This window comes from Apaloderma vittatum, unplaced genomic scaffold (genome assembly GCF_000703405.1).
Source record: "Apaloderma vittatum isolate BGI_N311 unplaced genomic scaffold, ASM70340v1 scaffold6908, whole genome shotgun sequence".
NCBI classification, from domain to species: Eukaryota; Metazoa; Chordata; class Aves; order Trogoniformes; family Trogonidae; genus Apaloderma; species Apaloderma vittatum.
This window is the reverse complement of record NW_009730142.1, coordinates 2078-26945: the sequence shown is the minus strand read 5'-3', so window position 1 is coordinate 26945 and position 24868 is coordinate 2078. Positions and strand designations below refer to the sequence as shown.

Genomic DNA, 24868 nt, shown 5'->3' with positions numbered 1-24868 from the left:
AAATACCAAAGCTACTAACTAAGAAGAAAGGCAGTTCCCCCAAACAACCGCACAACAAATCTCTCCATTACTTTTTAGTCTAATCCAAACTGTTGCCAAGATGGATATTAGAGGATAACACAACTCCATAGGACGGCTTCCAACTACTCCAACTCTTTGCTGTCACAAGCAGCTCTGACCGCATAGGTTTTTTTCCATGCTCCATCACCACAGATGGTGAGTTTCATACCTGACAAACAACCACAGGAACTTGTCAGTGGGAAGGTCACACCTTCAGAGGGAAACCTCTCACGCTCTTCTGCAGAGTAGCTGTGGAAATCAGAACCTAAAAATCCAGAGCTGTCCCCTGTCAGATTTCTTTGAGAAACAGGTTTGCTCCACTTCAATATTTACCCACGCTCAAAACTCCTCTCTAACAACGGCACAGCAGCATTTCTAGCAATCAAAACTTAACTAGATTCCATTATTAAGTCCATTATTTCTGAAGGCATCCACATAAAATTGAAAATTCAGAAATGCAGCACATAAACCTGCAAAAACCTATTACTGTGCAATCACTGATTGTGCAGTGATTAACTGAAAACAAATTTAACACTGATCACAAGGAATTATGTAGGAGAGGCAGAGAGTAACAGAAATGAGTTAAAGAGGAAGAGGCTGCAATGGATTAGCCATCTAAAAAGAAAAGTTAGCATGAATTAGAGTCAGTGTTTTCCTTCCCTAAAAACATTTGTCCACCACATTTAACATCTGATCTAGAAGCAGAAAATTATTTTTAAGTTTCTACTCAAGCAATCCTAAATACTTTTAAGCTTTTGCCCAAGTAGCTGAATTACATGTTCCATAAAAGTAAAGTATTTGATCTATTATACAGCAAATTACAGTGAAATATACTATTATGACACAGTAAACAGATACACGATTATTGATATTCAATAGAGACGAGCTGCCACCGAGGCCGGCTTGCACATTCACACCCATGCAGTGCAGTCAAGGTCTACAGAGGTACTGGCTGCAGATAAAAATCTGTCGGTCCAGGAAATGAACTGGAGATGGACACGCAGGACAACAGGGAGCAGCACAGGGTGGCCACGCAAGTGAGTGACACCAGAAGAAATCAGGTGGGTGAGAACCCTGAGTGCAGTTCTGGCTCATCTGTAGAATGCTTCAGTCTCCAGCCTGGATCCTGGCACTCCAAGATACTTCTACACAACTTAATTTGATCCCATGGAGGACAGACTATCAAAACACTGTTCTCCATTCTCCCTTGTTCAAAAGGATCTAACTGTAAGTTGTGTAGCTCGTAAACCAAGTGGCTGAAGTCTCTCCAGGGCACAGGGCCTGGAGAAGACAAACAGCAGATACAAATATAAGTCCTATGCAGCTAGCCAAAAATTTTAGAAGACTGGACTATTTGGAACATATTTTATGACTTTTTCCTGAATAAATGAAATTTTCCTGCAACAACATGAAAAAAAATTCAAGTTGAACATAAAGCTACAACACACTTGATATAACTTGACAATAAAATGACATCAATATTTGAAACAAAAAGTTAAAACAAGTGCAAACTATATAGTAAAATAATATCGATCTTTTGCAGTTGAAGGCTAAAATTAGGTCTTCACTAAGAAAATGTACTTTCACCTGATATTTTCAAACATAAACCACTAATACGCAAATATTTTCAGCAATTAATCTACAATTATTTATAGTATATTTCTTCAGTTTATACCTTTTATATAGCCAAAAAGTCCCTCAAACTACTACTGTATAGATGACAAAATACATTTATTGACAATAATTAACCAGCTCTATTACATGAGACGTAATAAACTTGGTCAATTTTTCAGTTCAACAGATATTTAGTTCCCCTATAAACTCCATTTCCAAGTATTATCATAAAATTATACAGATACACACTAACAAAAAAAAAATCACTTTAATATATTCATTACAGACTGAAAACACAACTGTGTATATTAAAGTATGTCATAGGTGTGAGTAAAATTTGTGTAATTTTACACTTTACTTTCCTTGAGAATTTGATCATGCTAGATGTTAAGTATGCTCTTTTTTATTCCACTGTGATGACTGACAGAGGCAAAGCAGAAACTACACCACAATAAACTAAGCATGGCGCTTTTTTTTCTCATTTCCTCAGATATTTTCGCTTCATGATCCTGCTAAAAACTGATGTTTTGCTTGCTTCAAGCTTCAAGTTAGCTATGGAATTTCTATAGAAACTTATACCATTAAGTACTTCAAAATAAAAATAAATATACGTGTACATTACACTGCATGTATACTAGAGCTAGGTGAAAGATTCCTAAAACAGGGACAGAGGGTAATATACCTCTCCACGTCAGATTTAAATGACGTCTAATAAAAATCAATAAACTTCAGAACATTCAGGAAGCAAATGATGCTGAATCCAAATTATACCATTTCCCACAATTCTACCAACCAATTTTAATCAGTGAAGGTATTTTTAGAAGATTGAGTTCCTGAGTTCTCGACATTTTAAATCACAATAAAGTTAACATTATAAGTTGAATGAGACAAATTACAATGATGAATGTTCAAACAGTATGACCTGTGCCTGATTTTCAGATGCTGTTCGCTTAAGCAGCCTAATTTGGTCCAGTTCTGAATGTCCCATTGAATTTCGAGTTAGAGACTGTACTGTGTCAGTTATATTGTATCTGCCAGGCTGATAGAACCCGTAATATTCTATTCTCTTTTCCCCAGAGTTTTCCAGCACCTTCAGTTTCTGCCTAAACTGAATAATTTTACAGATTAAGAACAGGATCACAGCACAAGCCAGAATGAAAAAGGCTAGTAAAATGTCAAAAGCCTGATTCAGCTTTTCAACCTGCTGCGTACAAACCAGGGATGTTTTTAATGATACAGAAGCAGCATCTGTTGGAAGTGAACCATCCTCTACAGTTCTGTTAACAGGCGAAATCTGTGCTGGTATCTGCACTGGTAATGTCGATAACACTGTGGTTGCCCATGATGGAATTTCAGCGGCATTCTCTTCATAAGGCAAGGGGTTAGCAGATGCAGCTGTGGTTCCTTCCCAGGAAGCAGCATATTTAGTTTCTGCATTGACAAATGTGTTGTGCCCATTCCCTTTATGCCACGCCATCAGCAGGGTGGTAGCGCTGTGAGAGGCACCCGCAGAGCCCAGACTCCAGGCTGCTGCTTCTGGGCTGGCAGTGGGGCTACTGCAGTTTGCAAAATGAGTCCACTTAATGTACTGCAAAGGTCTACCACGCATATTCAGAGGACTCTGGCAGTGAATTTTTACAGAAACAGGAGATGATGCAAGCCAATTAAGTAATCTGAGCATTTTGCAGCTGCAGTTCCAAGGATTATAATTTACCTGGAGGTGAGTTAAAGACACTAAGGGCTTTAGCACTTCAGGCTGCAACTCTGTAATATTATTAAATGCTAAATTGAGTACTTTAAGCGACTGTCCCATTTTTTCAAAGGTACCATCACCAATACTGGTTATTTTATTTCTGTCTAGCTGCAGATACATTAAATTTTTCAATAAAGTAAAAGTGCTGGAATTTACATTTTCTAAATCATTATAACTTAAGATTAACTGGCTAAGGTTGCTTAATCCAAAAAATCCATTTACAGCAATGCATTTTAGCTTTACGTTTTTTAAAGACAGATATCTAAGCTTGTTAAGTCCTTTAAATGCAAAAGGATGTACTGATCCAATAGGATTGTGAGACAAAGAAAGTCTTTCAAGATTTTTGAGCCTTCCAATAGCATTCGATGGCACAAATGTTAAGTTGTTACCTTCAAGGAACAAATATGCAAGGTTTTCAAGATGATGAAATGCTGAATCAGATATCCGTGAAATCTTATTATTGGCTAGGTTAAGCGTTTGGAGATTCATCATTCCCAAGAAAGTCCCACTTCCAAGCACACTGAGACGATTTCTTTGAAGTGTTAAATATCTAACAGAAACGAGATCACTAAATAATCCTCTGGGAACAAAAGCTATTTGATTATTCTGAAGATATAAACAATGAAGACTGGAAAGACCTTCAAAGATTCCTGGATCCAGGCGTTTGATATTATTGTTATTTAGATGCAAGTAGCAGAGTTTGGGGAGTTCCACAAAAGCTTTTGGGTGTACATACGAAATACTAGAGTTATCCATGTAGAGTGCTGCAAGCTTCTGAAGGCCTCTCAGCTCATTTGGAGTGACATGCGATATATTATTCCCACTGAGGTACACAAGAATTGTCGTTTTTGGCAAGTTCCGTGGGATGCTCGAAAGCCCTAAGTTACGACAGCTAACTTGTCTCCCTGTGCAGAGCTGGCAAGCTGCTGGACAGCCAAGAGCCTCCTTCTGGAGCAGCATCAAAAGAAAACAATTAAGGATATACAGGAATGCTCCCAGGCAGGGTGGAGAACTTTGCAGACCACACATATCCCTGTCTTTGGCCTTCTCACTCATCTCTGACTTTGCTAGTAGAGATAAAAACAAGTTTATGAATATCATTAATTCGGAAGTTTAAAGATTCTACATGTACACTCCTTAAAATACAAGTATTGCTTTCAAGTGGTATTTCACATATTCTCCTTTGATGCCAAATAAGCATGTTAAAAATTAAGTATAAATTTGAAGTACACTGAAAAAAATTTCAAAGTAAATCAACAATGAAATAAACATACTGCCAACCTAGCCAGAAAATATTTAACTAGTTGCAGCATAAAACTAACTAAGCTGCCAAAATGACAGCTTCTAATAAATTCTAATTACTGTTTATTAACTACTTTCTACAGTTAACAACGACTAGGAAATGTTTCAACTGCATTCAAGTAGAAAAGCCAGCTGGAAACAAGCTTTCTTTCACTGGCAGCTCATTTATAATTTGATTTTTACTTTTATAAAGCTGAGTTACAGTCAAAATAAATAAAACCAATTCCTTACCCCAAATCTGAAGTTCACTATTTCTGTTATTTTGCCATTTTGCAGTTCGTCGGACCAAGTTACAAGTTGACTGACTACACTCATCTGCGAAACCTTTGTAAAGGCAGTATTGCCAAGTTCTAAAACACTCACATTTTGCCTCAGGATTTGCAACTGTTTGCTCAGGAAACTGAAAAAGAAGTGCTTAAAGTCAGGTTGCCATGGATACAGGAAACCCTGGGACAGGAAGCCATTTTATCTGTGCTTCAGAAGTATTGTTGGAAAGGAAATCTCAATGATTTGTTTCTAGAAAACCAAGAACTATCTTAGTTTGTAACTTGCTATTTTGCTTTTTGTTGTGGGGATTTTATCAGTGTTGTTTGTTTTCAAACTATTGTTTTTAACTAGGAGATCTCAAAAGAGTTCTAAGTTATATCTAACTTTTGGAATAAAGCATACCTAAATGTAGAGCACAAGTGCATTATCTGTAAATCCCTTATCTTTCCACTGGAATTAGAGCTGTATTACTAAATCTCTATCAGCAGTCATACTGGTCTGTCTCTGTCTGCAGAGCCAGACTGCTGCTGCCACGTACCCCCCCACACCCCCCAGCTTCCCAGCAGAGAGGGAAAAGAGGAAGGTCTGGAGAGCAGAGCCCTAGTGCCTCTGGCACATCCTGCCAGCGATTCTAAGGAAGTCAGAGATGAGAACTGCATGATATGCCACTAAACCTCAGCATATTTGCTGTATTTCAGACTTGATCCAAACACATTTTTAGGTCTCACTTTAGGTCACTTTTCTTTTAAAGCCATTTTATCCGCGCGGTCAAAATATATATATATGTACTCTGATAGCCACACCTCCGGTCCACAGCTTTTGTTTCCTGCAGTGTCCCCTGTGTGGATAAGCACTTAGTACAAACAAGAGCTATAAATATCCCCCCTTGCTTAAGTACCGGAGATTACACCCTCAGTTTAGCCGTCACAGGGACTAGGTACCTGCAAAGTCCAGTCACATCATCAAAGGGGGAAAGAGGAAAAAACAAAATGAGATGATAAATTAGAAATTAAACCTACAAATAGCAACATAACTATCAAGTCATGATTTATAGTGTAATGAGATGTTCTCCTCAGCAAAACGAAGATGACAAAGCCCACCAGCAGTCATACCCAAGGAAGAGACACAACAGCAGAAGAATCAAATCACTTCAGCCACAATGATCTCAGAAAGGAAGCACAATTTCACATACACGGTGAAATATCAATCAAATATATTCGCCTATAAGAATACAAACTGAAATGAATGAAGCACATGACAAAGGAAGCAGAATAAACAAGGACATGCTTTTGAAGAGGCTTTCTCCCAAATTCTGCCAAAAGAAACTTACTTTTCTCAAGTGTTTATTTTTTTAAAAGAGTTTCTGATCACATATAATTGTATTTTTATGTTTGAAATCTGTAGAACATTCAATGTCAAGACCAATTTTTCAACTTGAGCTGGACAAAATCACTCAGAGTTGGGATGGAAGGGATTACTTTTTTTAAAAAAAAAAAAAAAAAAAGCTAAAACTAACAACCTTCCATTTTATCAGAGTCAATACCTCTTACAATATCTGGTCTGGAGTTAGAAATCAGCAGGACCAGTAAAATCAGTCTGTTGGCCACTTCAGACAAAGTCTCTATCAACTATAACCCAGAATTTGAATGGCATTTGGTTCTTTTTTCTCAAGCGATTAAACAAATACGAAACTAATGGCTCTTCAGATATAACTATTTGTTCGCACATTTTAATTTTTCACTATATGTAAAATATAGTTCATTAAAGTAAACTAAAACATGTAGTTTCCTTAAAGGGAAAACATTGCCTGTTTTTTAACAGCACCCAAGATGATTAGGAGAGTATTCCAGATACAGGTGAGAACAACAGGAGTTAACTGAAAAAGATTACACATGTCAAACAGAATCAAGTGAGGGGAAAAATATTTGTATGAATTTTGCTCAGACTCCAGCTGCCCTGTGGTTCTAAGTACACCGTTGACCTTTCTGATTCTTAGATTCCATGTACAAAACAGAGAAGAAAAATCTTAATCCAGATTATGGATTCATTCAATTCGCACTACGAAATCTGGAGAAAGTCTTGTCTCGCACTTTGTTAACGTGGCACCTGGAGAAATGCAGATCAGATGGGGTTGTCATTTCCAGGTATTGCTTCATTAATAGTGCATGCTACCTGAAAGTAGTATCTGTTAAGAATAAAAGGCAATATAACATGGCCCGTAACTGATACCATTTTGGGAAAAAACACAAAAAACACTAGGACCACTGCTCAAACTGGCTTGTATCTCGAAGTTTGTTACTACTTCAAAACTGAAAGGAAAACATTTAAAAAAGAAAACCTCAAACATTTCTTTCAAACAAGATCAGGCAGCTCCAACAGTGGTATATTTTATTCACTGCAAATCTTACCCTCCAGTGTTAGACATACCAGGTTTATATGTGAATACAGCTTCACAGGGCAACAGAGAAAAGTGGTTTTGAATCCTGAAGTGAATCTTACCTTACTATGCTGACATCAATAAAGTTATTAACATCATTGCTTTTTAACATATTAAAATCTAATTTAACAATGACTCCTTGTCAATAAAACATGAAGTGTGAGCAATAGGAGTTTGTCAAACTGTGCATAAAATGACAGGCAGAAGTAACTGAAAGAACATAGAAGGGCTGCACACAGTATGGTCTTTCAAAATCACCCGTTTTCTGACTGATTCCTATTAAAGCAAATAGAAATTAGGTTGTGATAAAATAGACATCTAACTCTAAATTATGTATTGTAGCAAAACATGCAACAAGTTCAAAGTCACCCATATTTAAATTGTGTTCAAGCCAATTTTCAAAGTAGGATTTAATTCTCATGATCACTACAAAATTATGTGAAAACTCACAAAACACTAAACTCAACTCCTAGCACTACAATTATTCTTTTCAGCTTTGGATGATTGGGTAGTGAGGTGGATTGTCAACTGGTTGAAGGATAGAAGTCTAAGAGTTGTGGCCAATGGGGTAGAGTCTAGTTGGAGGCCTGTGTCTAGTGGGGTCCCTCAGGGGTCAGTACTGGGGCCAGTGCTGTTCAATATATTCATGAATGACCTGGATGTGGGATTAGAGAGTACTGTCAGCAAGTTTGCTGATGACACAAAACTGGGAGGAGTGGTTGACACACCAGAAGGCTGTGCTGCCATTCAGCCAGACCTAGACAGGCTGGAGGGGTGGGTGGGGGAAAAGTTTACAAAATACAAGGCCAAGTGTAGAGTCTTGCCCCTGGGAAAGAATAACCTCAAATACCAGTACAGGTTGAGGACTGACCTGTTGGAGACCAGCGTAGGGGAAAGGGACCTGGGGGTTCTAGTGGACAGCAGGATGACCATGAGCCGGGAATGTGCCCTCGTGGCCAAGAAGGCCAATGGCATCCTGGGCTGTATTAGAAGGGGGGTGGCTAACAGATTGAGAGAGGTCCTCCTGCCCCTCCCCTCTGCCCTGGTGAGGCCACATCTGGAATATTGTGTCCAGTTCTGGGCCCCTCAGCTCAAGAGAGACAGGGAACTGCTTGAGAGAGTCCAGCGCAGAGCCACAGAGATGATGGAGTGGAACATCTCCCTTTCGAGGAAAGGCTGAAGGAGCTGGGTGTCTTTAGCTTGGAGAAGAGGAGGCTGAGGGGTGACCTCATTAATGCTTTTAAGTATGTGAAGGGTGAGTGTCAGGAGGATGGAGTCAGGCTCTTTTCAGTGATGTCCAATGACAGGACAAGGGGCAAGAGATGCAAGCTGGAGCATATGAGGTTCCACAATAATAGGAGGAAAAATATTTGCACTGTGAGGGTGACAAAGCACTGGCACAGGCTGCCCAGGGAGGTTGTGGAGTCTCCTTCTCTGGAGACATTCAAACCCTGCCTGGACGTGTTCCTACTGTAGGTGATCCTGCTCTGGCAGAGGGGCTGGACTAGATCTTTCGAGGTCCCTTACAATCCCTGACATTCTGTGATAAGAGCAAAACTATGTCGCCCTCCCACTGGTTTTTAGCAAGTGCATTCTCTTGTTGGTCTTCCTTCCTTCTGCTTGTATTCTCCACAGATGGGCTATGACATAACTTTCTCGTTTTGTTTTCAACTTCCTGTCTACATCATTATCCAGACATGACTGCAAGTCAAAGTAATGCAGCCTCTAACCTACTGCTGGTGTAGCATACACATCAGCATTTAATCTCATTTCACCTACCTACACCCAGTAACACCTGCTGTTGACATCTTATTAAAGTTACCAGACCTCAAAACCTTTTTTTGTTTTTATCATTATCATCTGGATTATGTCTAAATTTCAGATTATATCAAATATTGAAGATTCCTTACACTATTCCACACTCCTGCTTTAAGTAAAAGTCTCGATCTGCTGCTTCAGTTACAGACAACTCCTCTGTTCCACAGAATGCTAGTCTGCATTCATAACAGTAATGGCGATAGTTACGAAGAGGAGACAGAGGCACAGAAATTAGTAACACTGCAAAAACATTCCCATAGTAAATATTTATAGATGTAAACATGCCTCACAAAATCTATTTCAAAATTATGAAGCTTTGTAATTAGCAAGCAGATTTTGCAAAATGCTGAGAAACAGTAAGAAATTAAAACTGTAAAATTACTTTTTCCCATTCAGGATAAGAAAACAAGTTTCCTTTCTATAGACCTTATTTGGCTTTACAGTAAAATAATATGACAGAAAGCTCTTACGAAACTAAGAGCTCATAATTGTCTACTACTAGGTGAGAGATTTAGTCTAATGATTTCTCATCAAACTGCATTTGTGATGCAAACTGACAAAAAATTGAAGTTATCTTTAGAAGGTTGGCCATTAATGAAATTCACAGATACGATACACTAACAATAATTATAACTTTAGTTTCTGCTATTTACTGAAATATTTAGTTGTAGGAGCCCCTAGAAAGTTTGGACAATCCAGCTTGGGCCTTAAACAATGCTCTGTTCTTAGAGTCACCTTGAAGCTTAAAAAGAGGTAACAAAGTTGTAACTGCAAGAACTTTGCAAAACATACATCAGGATGTTCTAACTGCAGCAAGAGCATCCAACACCCACAAGGACTGATAACGATAATCAAAGACTAAGCTTATTGTAGCTTGTGTTTGGCACGAGAACACAAAGCATATTGTTTAACTGTATATATATTGGGCTAATTGGAGCAATAAAGATGGAACGGCATGCAACCGCAACGGTGTGATTGTTGTTACCCGGCAGCTCTCCAAAAAGGGACCCTCTTCATTTAGTAAACTCAGTTCAAAATACAAAAGCAAGAGAAAATGTATTCAATATGAATGCAATTCAAACCAGAAGTTTCAAAGAACTCAAAGCTAAGTAATTTCACAGATTTCCACCAAAGTAATTAATTCACATTCTAGAAATTGATTCTAAACTAAATCCAACTATAGAGCTTTCAACAGCACACTGCCTGAAATTTTAGGACACAGGATGGGCATATGCACTCAGCAGTAACACGTGATAGCTTTAAAAAATTTTACAAAAGGAGAAATAAGCAGTAAGTGCATTTACAGAGAATATCCACACAAAAAATGCAAAAACTTTTTATTTCTTAAGAATACAAACATACTTCAGACTAGGCATTTCTTTACTATCAAAACCTGATGTTTTGTTTTGAGCCTTTACCTTCTCATTCAATTCTTTGAATATGAAATATTAATTTTTAAGACAATACTTATTTGCATAAGTTCTTGCAGCGACATGGGTTGTATTGTTAACCACTTTCGGTACCTTACCATAATAGTTTTGCACTCTTAAGAAAAGTGAGCAAAAACATAAGCTACTCTCAGGTGGTCGCAAATTTCAGCGTACAGGGCAGAGAGGTAAGCAGGTGTACCAAAACAGGTCAGAATAAACTCGCATAGAAAACCAGCTACAAATCTGTATTATTTTTTCTTCTTAGAGTTTGTCACAATTTTGTTATCTTTACACAGTTTTGATAATATGCTACACTTAAATCACTGCTTATTCAATTACTTATCTGGAAGCATGTAAAGTGCACGTAAACAAAGGACAAAGAGAAAGAGAAACCATTTGAAAAAAAGCTCTTTAGTCCTTTTATCTTTTATACAATTAAAATGTTGAATTTTAGTGTAGATTATACCTAGAAGAGTTTTAGGAAAGACATCTGAAATTCTTTATATAGGCATTGAGGGTTAGGGCTGGGCACCAAACACTGACAGACGCTCTCTAACCCCTCTCCCTCCCCAACACAGAAGGGAAAATGAAATGAGGGAGAGAGGGTTACAGACTGGAAGAGAAAATTAAAACAGCTTTAATAAAACAACAATTAGAACTAATGAGGAAACAACACTAATAATGAACTATGTACAGATATATAAAAAACTGATATTGAATCCAATTCCCCCCCCAGGCAGGCACCAGGGCAGCCGCAATAGGGAGCTGGATACAGGAGCTGGATTCAGGAACTCAGGATGGAGATCAAAGGCAGAAGAATGGACAGAGTGCTTGGACGTTGGCCATTGAAGACAAGGGCTTAAACCCCATAATCTCTAACTTTTATACTGAATATGACATATATGGAATGGAATAATTTTGTTGGTCATCTGTCCTGTCTGTTCCTCCTTGGAGGTCACTTCCTTGTGACCCCTTTTAATTCCCAGCACCCCTAAGGTGTTACACAAGAGCCAGCAGTGGCCTTGGTCACTACAGGAGCAAGTACCAGCAAGAGCCTTTCTGCATCCCAATCCCAGGCAGTAACTGTAAACATGTAACTGTAAACTTGTAGTAGCAGATACTGTCTGCAAAAACATGCTATTAACTTCAGAAAGTGCAGTGACTTAGAAGAGACTGAGATGAAATTAAAATCACTGACTAGAAATTGGTTCTGTTTAGCTCTGACTGGGCCATTAGGCCACAAATAAAAGCAAGGTACCAGCAGCAATCCATCCCTCACAACTGCAGACTTTTCTGCAGCAGTTCAGCTGCATTTAGTGACCTAATTCCTGCCATCATTTGGTATACTCTCCCTTGTAAACAGGACTTACAGGTCTTAGAGAAGATAATCTGTTCCTGACCAGTCCACACTAACCATCAGGTGGAGGAGGAAAACTGGAGATTGAGAACAAGGAAAGTTTAAAGAGTGCATCCTCTTGCCAATGCTATGGATGCAACATACAATTAAGGAAGTTGTGGTACTATATGCACTCTGAATGATGCACACTTTGATGCACAAATATCAAAGCCACATTTTTCACACATACCACTAAAAATGCACTGTAACCTGGCAGGCAAACTAAGCAAATCCAAGGCTAAACAGAGATGACAACTGAAAAATCGTAATATCAAAAGGAGCTCTTTAAATTAACAGTCTACTAAATCCACGAGTGAGCACATCTCTGACTAAAGAAATGGGAAAAAAAATGAGAGGAAGATAGGGAAATAGCTTCAGAGTATCATCCCTATAAAGAAAGGAGGACGAACAAGTTAGTTATGTAAGAAATTCTGATTTTATAAATGAGGACATAACTACCCTGAAGAATATGAAATTTTATTAGGCACTTTCTTGCCATTTCCTAACACTACATATAGACAACTTTGAGAGGAATATTAATTTTTAACAACGTAACTTTTTCCTCTGTCATTTGTTAAACTTCTATAATACCCTAATGAAGTTTATAATTGCATACTGTAAGTACTTAGACGCATAGAATGCCAATTATCTAATTGGCAGGACTCATACTAGGTGACATATCACATTTGATCCACAGTAAGACAAAGCATTCATTTACATAACAATTAGAAATGAGCAGAGCAACCTGGTGAACCTCTTAGGCTCTTATCCTTCTCCTCACAGTAGATTTTTCAGACAAACACAATCTCAAAGGGGAAAAATTAACACTAGCACCTGGAAATACTACCTGTGTACCACAATTTAAAGAGGAAAAATACAAGACCAATTAAAATGCTTTGCATTTCAAGCTCAGTACAGTCTCCACTACTTTGGAGTGACACTACTCCACAATAGTAGATTGACCAAAATTAGTTAACAGTTTTGGAAAGCATTGACTTTTAGTAAAAGCAAACTTGGCAACCTCCCATTCAAGAATGATAGGCATAGCATTAATAAACACTAGCAAAAGGGGAGTGCTTAGCTTTCAACAGGGTGTCAAATGCTACCTGTACTTACAGTTAGGTACCACACCAAGCTTCTGTTTACATTTCCTGTTAGAGACCAAAATACCACTCTTGGGCACCTTTCAGTATTGTGTTCTATGAAGATACATAGATAATAACTGGAGGAATAAAAAATACCTATCTACTCTCCTAAATAAAGCTTTAAAAGCATTCAATATCACAAAATAAGGACATTCAAAAATACTGTAACACTGACAATATACTAAGTGACAAAAGGGCAGTAAGCAAGATGATTAACATTATTTCTAAATATATACAAGTAGGAGAAAGGGTACAATTTTAGCCACTTTGGTCTCAGGAAATAAAAAGGAGTGGTATTCTGTGAGGAGCAGCTAAGAAACTGGGATTTAGCCTAGAGAAAAGGAGGCTGAAGGGAGACCTCATTGCTCTTCACAATTACCCGGAAGGATGTTGGAGTGAGGCGGGAGTCTGCCTCTTCTCCCAAGTAATAAGTGATTGGATGAGAGCAAATGAGCTCAAGTTGTGCCAGGGGAGGTTTAGATCGGATCTTGGGAATATTTTTTTACTCAAAGAGTGGTGAACCATTGGAACAGGCTGCCCAGGGAAGAGGTTGAATAACCATCCCTGAAGGGGTTCAAAAAACATGTAGGTGTGGCATTTTGGGATATGGTTTAGTGGTCATGGTGATGTTGGATTGACAGTTGGACTTGATTTTGAGGGTCTTTTCCAACCTTAATGATTTTATGATTTTAAGAAAGAACACTGAAGATGTGTATCTCAAAATGAAGTACCTGAGATAGCGGTGGGGGCCCACATACCCTTTGCAATGACCTACAGAGAAGTTAAGATGCTGCTCCTGACCACGGTCACTAGGTAATATTTTGGGGACCAATGGCACATCTTATAAAATCCAACTACACCTACTATATCGTACTAGAATACTACTCTTGAAGCTGTAGGTTCACAAACAAGCCATTAAGATCGTAGATAAAGTGGAATATGACTGAACTAAGCCAGGAAATTAGGACATTTCTGAAGGTATTCCATTAAGTTGCTGTCACCTCTCATGTCTCACAATCTGGCTCAGATATGATTCTCCTCCATACTATAAATCCTTCTGTGCTTTTCAAAAACCCCTCACTGGTCTAGTTACTGTGTGTCTATCCATACTTCCCTCCTGTGTCGAACATGGAGACACCATGACTTTGTTAGTGCATCCTGATTGCCTAAATCTTGTTACTGGTCCCTACTGTTATATTCATCACTTTAAAGAGAAAGTTCTTTATTTTATGAAGGACTAAGATCTGTTAATAAATGAATGATAATGCAGGTGGATAGATATGAGTGACAAACAGGCAGTAAGAGGACAAAACGTGGAAAATAGATGCATATATCAGCCAGACAAAAAAATGCTAGCACTGAATGGCCAGACTCAGACAATCAGCAAATGCAGATAATTAGGTAGTATTTAATTTATGCAAAAACCTCAAGTAATACCAGGAAGTTACTGCTCAGTGAAAAGGTGCTGCAACACACTAATCAGGAAAGAAAGAGTTATTGTTCTTTTTTTAACATGAGCTTCTAAAGATTAACACAATGTGCAGCTGTATGTAGGAAGATAAACAGGATGCTGGATCGAAGGACCACATGCATACATGATAAAACGCAATGGTACTGCTGGTACTAAAGACATGGTGTTGCATGTACCTTTGAATGATATAGACAAGAAAGTTATAGTTTGGTTAATAAAATGTCACTTTATAACGTGCTTAGTCCAACTACCTGGCGTGAGAACCACTGTCAACCACAATTGTTCTGCCGCAATTCCTACCTCATCTGCTCTAAAATCTTTTGCTCATGATGCTGTTGAAGGCGTTATAGTTAAAACAGGAAAATATTTTTGCCATACTGGTTTTGAATGAACGATGATGGAAGCTTTAGCTTCCTCGAAAAAGCAGAAAGTCACAAGTCCACCGATGTGTAGTTAAAAACATGACCACTAACTGGAAAAGTGCCTAAAAGCAATGAAGAAATACTATAGAATTTAGAGGGAGAATAAAAAGGTCACTTCTTAATATTTTCCTCAACATTTTATCCATAAAGCAACTTCGAGAGAAGAATAAGAATACATGTTATCTTCAGATTTCCCCCAGTACTTTTGTCTATTCCCTCCATTTCCTCTCTAAAATAACTTGATGCTCTTGGGACAGCTCCAGCTAAAGGCAAGAGGAAGCAACTGGCAAAAAGCGCAAAATCTTCCGGAAGTGCTAGACTCAGTGCAGATGCCTGTCTTCCCTGCAGCGGAACCCTGGAAGTCTGAACTTCCTGCTGGTATCACCTCCATCTACCAAACAAGAGCAACCTGATGGCAGAATTTCACTTTCAGCTTGGTCTTCAGAAATGAGCCCTTCTCATGGCCAGTACTGGGAGAAAAAAATTCTGGTCTGTCTCTTTATCCCAGAAATCTTGAACTGGCTTTGGATATCCTAAGCAGTATCTAATCAGGAACCCAGTTAGTGAGGTATTCCAAGAAGGAAAATTACTTAAGCTTCTCTTAAAAACATTTTTTATATGAATCAAAATATTTCTTTTAAAACATTATTGTTTATAACTTCGTAAATGGACTTGCATAAGAAGCTTGCTTTTGAAAAAAATTATTTTTATCCCAAGTTTCAGCTATGAGACGCAGCAAGTATATATAACACAGTCCCTATGAAATAGCAAAATCAGAGTGACTCACATTGTTTAGTAGTAGAAGGAACAATCACTTGATAGAATAAATTTCACACATTCTGGCTGAAGATATGTTTGGCCCTGACAGTCTCAGTTGTAGAGTTACATTTTTGCAGCTTTGACATAAATATGTCCACTAAAGACAGTTTTTTTATTTGAGAAGCAGTGTCTTAAGTGATTTGAGTATCTGCAAAATAAAGCTGTCAGTTGCAGAAGGTTTTATTATGTTAGGGACTGCCAGAAATAACAGCAGGAAATTTGGAGCACCTGAAGGTAGTTCAAAATAACACAGTTATCTAAAGCAGTTTCTTTTTTTCCTTCCTCTCTTTAAAAGAAACTTCACAGGAAGACAGACATGTAGTTCAGCACCTTAAGTTTTAGATAACACCTCTTCTAGAACATTGTGAATATACTCATAAGTAATATAACATTGTTACATTTCCTGAAAAAACAAAAAGCTTTCTCATAAAGTAGCTACTTGGTTCACTTTTGGCTGGATGTTTGTCCTGATACTCCAGAACTAAATAGAAAAGCTTCTGTGAACATTAAAAGCAAGGAAGCATTTAGGTTTTACATGTAAGTGTTCCCTGACTTTTCTGCTGGTGACTACATATTCTATAGCTTTACAGATACTAACACATCTTTAGAATTTGTGAGCAACACTTAAATTCCCATTAGACAATATTTGAAACTTTTCAGGAAATCCAGCAGATTAAATGTAAACTCAGGCAGTCTTCCTGACTTTGAAACCAACAAGAATAATCTGAAGGTAGAGACTGAACTCTCACCTAAACATGTTATAGATTAATTCTAGTAGTGTCAACTCAGAAGTCAGCATAATGTTATCCAGCATTTTCATTAAAAACTTTTGTTTTGTATGTATATTTAGCAACGACAATGGCTATAGAAAGGAGAACAGTAAAAGCAGCATGCTATGATAATTTACAGTGCAAAACCTTATTTCTTTCACAGCAGCTCTTCCATTTAATATAGTGGGTGTGAAAATCAGGATGAAGTTCTGATCTACCCATAGAAGGAAAGAAAACAGAACAGTGTTCCTGGAAACACACACTAAAATACTAAAAAGCCAAGTAAAGCAACTACTAAATCATAGATAAGAGAAGCAGCTACTTCACATTAATATGAGAATGGACAATAAAAGATACAGTGCTGTTTCCTCACTTTTACTGAATGGCATTTTCCATGAAATAGATGGTTACTATATTGTTATGAAGCCAAGTAAAAAGTTAATACAACTCGCATGAAAATTTTACCTTTTTAAGTTTCTCTTTGGAAAAAGAAAAAAAAGGCAATATAACTACTTATATTGGAATATTTATCTACAGAATTGAGAAACACCTTCAAAAACAAATCTTAAGGGCCTTTGAAGCATTGTTGTTTTAAGCACTCTACATTTGCTTACCTGTTCATTGATGGCAGAAGTGAAAGCAATGCCAAAGCAGAAAGCTTTCTCCTTTCTGGCTGAGTGATGTTATCCATCCGATCAACCCACATCTCAATCATGTTACCAAGAATTTGGTCCGACTGTAAGAGTAAACAATGTTCCTTTACATTTACGAGTACTTCAGTATATTTAGAAAATATTTTATTTATTTTTTTCTACCAACTGAATATATTATTTAATCTCAGGAAGACACTCTACAGTTATGCATACCTGACAAAAGTAGCAAGTTACAGGTATTTTTTTAAAATTTCTTTCTATGACTGCTTTCAGGTTATGACCCCTTCCCCTCAACATTATTCATAACCTGCAAGTTAGAAATGCATTCAATTAATAGACAGAGCTCTGATTCAGAACAAATAATTACTCAAATCGTTTTCCTCTAATAGTCTAATGCAAACAAAGCATATAACCCCCCCTTGTCTTTACCTGTTTGACAACTGTATTACACCCAAGATAAGAAAATTACTAAAATTTCACTTAAAGACAGAGTAGACCACTTGTAGCAAAAGAACCTCAGTAAGTTCAGCGAAACCAGAGCATACAGAACCCAATACTCCTAGAAACTCACTGGAGAATGATTAGACTACTATCCCTGGTGCGAGACCCATGACAATGGCACAAAGAAACTCTCACCCTGCAATACCTTGTAAATGAAAGGGGGTTATATGGCTTACTGTGGGATGCAGTAGGAGGAGAATTTAGAGATTGTTTAAAACTTTTACTGAGATGTTTTAAGGTAATTGTGGGAATATGTAACGCTTATTACAGGATGTTCAGGAGAAGAACCCTTTTCCAAGGTGGACTGTGTAAGAACAAGGAAAACGAAGGAAAAAGTTCTTTTAGGTCAGAAGAATGCAAGACTTGCACATGCAATCCAGCTGAAATACAAAATTCCTTACCTCTTGACCCAGTTCACATGACACCTGGCTCAGAACTAACGAAAAAAATCTTGCATTTTGTAGTAGAACTCTACCCATGATCCCCAGATATGTAGACATCACTACCGGATATCTCTGAAATAAAAGTAAATCAAATAAATGTGGCTTAGTTTAATTAAGAAACAATATTTAACAGAGCAAAAACATGGGGAAAGTACTTGCAGGCACCCTTTATGTATTCTACAAAACCTGAAATTATAGATTGTAATTTAAGAGCCTCTAAGAAGACAAGACAAGGCAAGAAATCACTATCAGAGTTTCTCAATTCTCACAATAGGAAAAGTACGGCAATATTAGAAGTCAATTTCTTCCAAACAGTCAAGATAAAATGCAAGGTGATTTTAATTTAAATTTAAAAACCCACATCTTAAGGAATAATTACTTTTCTCTTTTTTCTTAGGAAAAATTACTTTCAAAGCGGATTACGGCTCAAAATTACTGTATACAATTTTAGTAACATTAAGAAGTGTTTAGTGTTTCTGAAGTTGTTGTTTATTTCACCAAGGAAAACCAATACATTTGCCAATAACTAATTTACAAATGTCTCAAAACTAACTGGATACACATAGGCTGATGACTTTACTATCTTTTGTTATTACTTTAATTTTAAAACAAGCTACGGCTTTTTTTTTTTGTATTAAATTCAGAATCTAACAATGTAACAATAAGTCTTTTGTAGAAATGCCTAACTGAAAAACAAAATGCCAATATTTACCTGAAACTGTTAACCCCGATTAATACCTTTTTCAAAAAGGAGGAATGAATTTATTGGTCATAAATCAGAAGACATTTTAATAATCCAGACTTAGTTTTGCGTCTTCTTGAATGGCAAACTGTTCAACTAAACTGTCTTTTTGTGTTCTGTATGCAAAAAGTACACTGCTAAGTAAAATTACATGGCTTAATCTTGGAAATATCTTGTTTAACTCAATAATAACGGGAGCCAAATACTGATATCTGATAGTCTTCAACTCTGAAAAAAGTTGAGGGTTTGATCAGAAAGCTCAAAATCATAAAGAATGCCACCTACTGATTCTGCTGATTAAAGTATTTTTTCTCCTGATAGTTCTGCAAGGTTCAACACAGTTAAAACATACTGGATATTACTCCTTTTTATCCAACACGGAAATTCTTTGAAGGCAAAAAGAAAACGGAGAACTTAAGACAGCTAAGGAAGCAAAATCTTAAAGCCTCTTCTCTCTCACACATTCTCACATCCTTCAGCTCTTCATATTAGATATGTCCATTAGAAAAGGAAGGTCATGTTGATCTTTTCCTTGTCTAGTTTGTTTCTCTCTGGTGCAGGCACACTTTAAAAAAGAACAGTGTAGGTGTCTTGAAAAAAAACCTACAAAGAATCTAGCTAAGTATAGAGTCATAGCACCTTACCAGAATTAAAAGCGAAGGATAAAAGAATGGTTTTTTTGCTGTTTTATTAGAATAAATACTAGACGACAAACTCAATTATGGATATGCTGCTTTAACACTTGCACTTCTGTGTAACATGTACAGACTTTCAGAATAGCTGTAAAGACCTATCAAATGCTCTTAAAAAACAGAACATCAATATGAAAAAAAAAAGGGAGGGCAGATAATGGAAGGTATTTTCCTGTTCCAAAAGAAAAGTAGAGAGTAGTTAAAGATTAACTCTTACCTCCCCATCTATAATCCCCCTGAATATTGATGGCAGAAGGGGTTGAAACATTTGTGGACCCAAAAGAGGGTTTACTTTTAGGACGTTTTCCACAACCTTAAGAACAAAAGCACATTAGACAATTAGTAAAGTAGATTTAAAAATCTTAACTGAACTTTTAAAATTACATATTCAAGTCTAAAAATACACTCTTGATATGTTTGCTATTGAATACCAGCAAACTCCAGAACTGCTGAAAGTACATTATAGTGGTCTGAAATCCAATCTGCATAACGGACCTGAGGGAAAATCACATGCCAAGTGAAATCCACAAAGCCAGGTACCCCCTCATCAGTTTCCTCCCAGCCCTAGCAAAGCTGATGGGGGGGGTTTGAAGGAAAGACCTCAAGTTAAGACTCCAGCAAAAGTAGTTTCATGAGGTAGACTGGCAGAAATGACTACCAGCAGTTTGAGGCTTATTGACCTTTGTCCGGTCACTTTTCTGGAGAACCATTGATTACTACCTACCACCTTTTTGCAGGTGATCAAGCAACCAAAAGTGCTCTCAGATATGCTATTCTTGGTAGCCTGCTCTGGTTCTCAGTTTTTACATTCTTTATCCTTTGCCTCTCAGCTCTTTTTTCCCTTACCACTCCACCATGAGCTGCTTCATGAAGCAATTTTTACCCTGTATTCTTCAGGCCTTCTTTCACCCAGATGCTTGGGCTCTCCCCTCGTACGAAGATGGAGAGGGGAAGAGGCTGTGAGAATAACAGGCTGATACCTGCTACTCCTACAGGTAAGTAAAGACAGAGACACGTATCTATACACTGATGTGTATAATACCTCCCTTAAACACTCTTCTCAGTCTCTACCCACCTTCAGCTTAGAGTGACTTCCTGAAGGAACTACTCTTCTGTACTCTCATCTGGTCTTCTCTGAATCACTTTTTTTTTTTTGAACCCTGCTCCTACTAGCTTCATTTAATGCCCTCTATTTCTTGCCTTGAGAGAGATATTAAGCACTTGATCTTTTTTAACGCCTCTCAATTTTGTAGACTTCTAATACACTGTTATATGAAGGTGAATATAACTTTACCCCCATTCATCTTTTCCAGGTACTGGAAGTTATGGTTAACTCATTTCTTCCTTGTACAGAGTCTTTTCAAACCTTTCACTGTCTCAAATTATTAGAAAACTAAGTCACATCAAATCTCAGCAATTTTGCAATAAATCATCACATCAGTCCTAATTAGTGTTTTTCAGCCTCCATTTATTTATTTTTCTAAAGTCTATTTTCAGTCAAGGCAAAGCTATCTACAGGAAAAATATTTCAGAGAAGACTTGCTAGTGTTTCTCTTCCTAATATTTACCTTTTTTGTTTAACAGGTCAGCATAGTGACATCTAACAAAATATTTTCCTTTTTTTAAAAAACACTTACACGGGTTATAGCTCACTTATCCCTCCGGAACCAAGTAGGTATACCAGTGTGGCTAATGCAAGGCTACACTGGGATCCAAGCAGACAAATGATAATAGATTAACAGCACCATTCTGTTTGAGAGATCTGACTAAAAGCTGCTGCATCAAACATTTGCCCAACCGCAGTCTAAGTAACAGTATTCATAGGAAGGAACTGTCATTTTCAATTCCAGAACTAGAATCCTCAAGCTCCTCTCAGCAGAAACTATGAACAGGGAGGACTATCAGCTTCTCCACCTATTTTCTGTCCTGAGGCTCTGCAAGCAGTTGTGCAATCCAAAGAAGTAGGTGGGATCTAATTTTTTTCTTCCATTACATTTATAATGAATTGAATTCAAGTCCAAGTTTTTGGAAGCAATTTATCCCAGTTAGTGCAGCCTCTAGAAATGTAAGTACTAATACACTAAAGTAACTACTGAACTATCACAGAATCACAGAATGTTAGGGACTGGAAGGGACCTCGAAAGATCATCTAGTCCAACCCCCCGCCGGAGCAGGAACACCTAGACGATGTTGCACAGGAAGGCATCCAGGCAGTGCATATTCTGACTTTATTTCCCAAAATTCTTCTAAAGGCACATTTAAAGTATCATGCTTTGTATTTCAAAACCTTATGAATTTTTGAACATGTTTTTCATAAAAACATTTGAAGTTTGTGCAAAAATTTTTTTCTTAGTACTTTGAAAAACCTCTAGGAACTCTATTGAAGCAGTTGTCATTACAATAGCAACTTATGCCAAAAGCAATGACTGATTGAACACTATGGCATGGTACAAATGAAAGTATACTACACAGAGTAACATGATAGAGAATACATATATCCAATGCTCAATTAAGACTGGAGATGCTTGCCTCTAGAGCTATTAGAAAAGCAGAAAAAAAAGTGAATCTTTAACATTTAGTGCTTATTTAATCATAAATGTTTTTATTTTATGTTTACAGGCTTACTACTTAATCCTTATCTTACCAGTTTTTCAAATACGCAGCTACAAAAATTGAACTGTGTAATTTCTTATTGGCACTGAATACTGAAAACTAACATTAAAAAAATTAGTAGATCCAATATTGTTTCTGTTTTTATTAGCAAATGGATGAACACTGGTTGTTAGGATACACACAAAATTCAAATTTGGGAGGATAGATACAGCAATTAGATAACTACCTTTGCATATTTTGATTAGAAACACTCAGAGTAAACCTAGATTAACACACAGTACGGTTTTGACTTTAGGATTGAATAATTTCTTAATGTTGCAGCTACAAATGAATAATGATTTTTTTTCTGAATTCTGAACCAAGGTGAAAAGTGAATTAGGACAACTCTTTAAACTCATTAATCAGATTGATTTTGCCCTATCATTTTGTAATTCAAAATTTAAATATCTTCTTGAGCGTGGTGCTGATAAGGCCAAGGTTGCGGGTTCGATCTCCGTTCAGTCCCCAAGTGTTGCCTGATCTAGTTGAGAGGCGTCCCTGCCTGTGACAGGGAGGTTGGATTAAATGATCTCTAAGGTCCCTTCCAGCCTAGGTCATTCTACGATTCTATGATACTGTGGCATGCTTCTCTATTCTAAAATTCAATTAGAAATAAACGACGTTGGTCAGCTTTCTACAACCTCCATGAGGCCACTGACAGCCAAAGATTAAATCAAGTTACTTTGACCTCAGTCCGTTGTTTGATAACTCAGTGTTCTTGAGACTTTCTATACACAGCATTATCTTCACAATGCAGTCACTGGTCATCCGGCTATTTAAGTGTGCTGTTGCTGAGCCACAGAACAGTATTGTCATGAAGATCCAAGCCCTCACTAATCATCCTTTCCTAGTAATCTAGAAAATAACCCAATGGAAAAAATATCAGGAACTCTTAATCTAAATCCATCTACACAAAGAGGACTCAAACTAGCTTAGAACTCATTTACCTAAGGATAACACTTTGGAATCACTTAAAGTAAAAAAAGCACTGCAGAGAGGGTATGGGAAGTGTGTATTAGGTGATTATCTTTTAAGGCGCTCTATTTAAGACTATACTAACCTTCTCTTGGGAAAAAGAGTATTTTTACAACATACACGTGTGTATGCATGCACTCTACACAGTCACACACTTTAAATGCACAGTTTTAAACACCTCTGACTCTAATGTCAATGTATTCCTAATAAGCTGTTTTCTTATATGTGTACGTTCATCTTACCTGAAAATACTACTCTAACCTGACAAAATCTTTAGCAAGAATAATGGATGTACAGAGCTGAATATCTGGGTATAATTTTTATTACACTCTACCTTTAAAACTTGAACTTGACCTTCAGTAGTTATGTCCTTCAAAAGTTCACAAAATGACCGGCATAAGTCAGCAGCATACATCTGAAATTAAATTAAAAAGAAGGTAGCATGCAAACACATTTTATAGGGATCACAGATGTCCAAAGACCCACCTTGTCTTCAAAGACCATATTTGCTAAAATGCTCACCTTCCCTGAGATAATTCAGATCTAATCTAAGCATTTTGTTACAGTGTTTGCTTTTTGGAGTTTTTTAACATTGTAGGTTTTTTAATCAATCTCAAAGAATTTTCTGAAGAAGGTGTGAGAAGAACATGGCATATAATACGACTAGTTCAATTCTTGCTAGAATTTATAATCATAATTTTAATCTAGTAGGATAATTAAAGTAGCTATTACTATGTCGCATAGCACCTTTACAGGTATCAAAACCAAAAATCAATCCACAAAACGTTAATTCTTAATAATAATATTTCTCAAATCTGATCTGAGTGTTCACCATGTGCCATAAACAGCTAATATTAGAAAAATAAGCTTGTATATGCATAAATAAGAGGATAAATGTTTATGTGTGTGATGTTTTCCAAGAAAAAAAAACCAAACTCAAACAGTTTGTCAGTAGGGAACTAAGGCGATAAAGCGAATGTTTATATGATGGCAACATACCTGTAAAAATTCAGATGACGATAAGAAAACATAAGCGTTGATGATCTTAAAGCAATTTCTGAGGTTTTCTGAACTTAGTTCTGGAAATAAAGAAATCACAGTTCAGAACCTTAGCAAACTGAGTAAAACTAAAATGATTCACTTCTAAAAGCCTTTTTCTTCACACAGCTTTTAAGTGCCAGGTGCCTCCGAACAGAAAAAAGTTATCTTTTTTCAGTACCATTCAAGTTCCACCTCCCTGGGAGAGACAAACAAAAGAAGGATGATAACAGTTCTTACATTCTGAAATGGAAGCACAGATACCTGTGACCTCAAAAGCCAATGCTAACAAAAGAAAAAAAGGTCAAATTTTGGATGTGATAGAGGGCTAAGAAGACATTAAAGGTGGAACAAATGAAACAGCTATGAGACCTTCAACTACTGACAAATGATCCCTCACATTTGAGTCAGTAAATGCTGAGTAGAAAGAGTGAAGTAAGATTACAGTTCCGTTCTTTTGACTCAGGT

General features: G+C 37.2%; 2 protein-coding genes across 2 annotated transcripts in view; both read right to left on the bottom strand.

Annotated features, from left to right (window-relative positions):
- The window catches only part of LOC104277888 (importin-11-like), a gene marked incomplete at its 5' end in the record, with an annotated part of 34596 nt that extends 10155 nt beyond the window's left edge, over nucleotides 1-24441 (bottom strand). The window contains 5 exon segments of the mRNA XM_009874675.1: nucleotides 17319-17440; nucleotides 18260-18373; nucleotides 19953-20048; nucleotides 23697-23777; nucleotides 24362-24441. Coding sequence (XP_009872977.1) covers nucleotides 17319-17440; nucleotides 18260-18373; nucleotides 19953-20048; nucleotides 23697-23777; nucleotides 24362-24441 — 493 coding nt within the window.
- On the bottom strand, nucleotides 2567-4483 carry LRRC70 (leucine rich repeat containing 70). Its single transcript, XM_009874674.1, has one exon. It carries the CDS (start codon nucleotides 4481-4483, stop codon nucleotides 2567-2569), a length of 1917 nt encoding a protein of 638 aa, XP_009872976.1.
- Nucleotides 24442-24868: the final 427 nt, after the last annotated feature.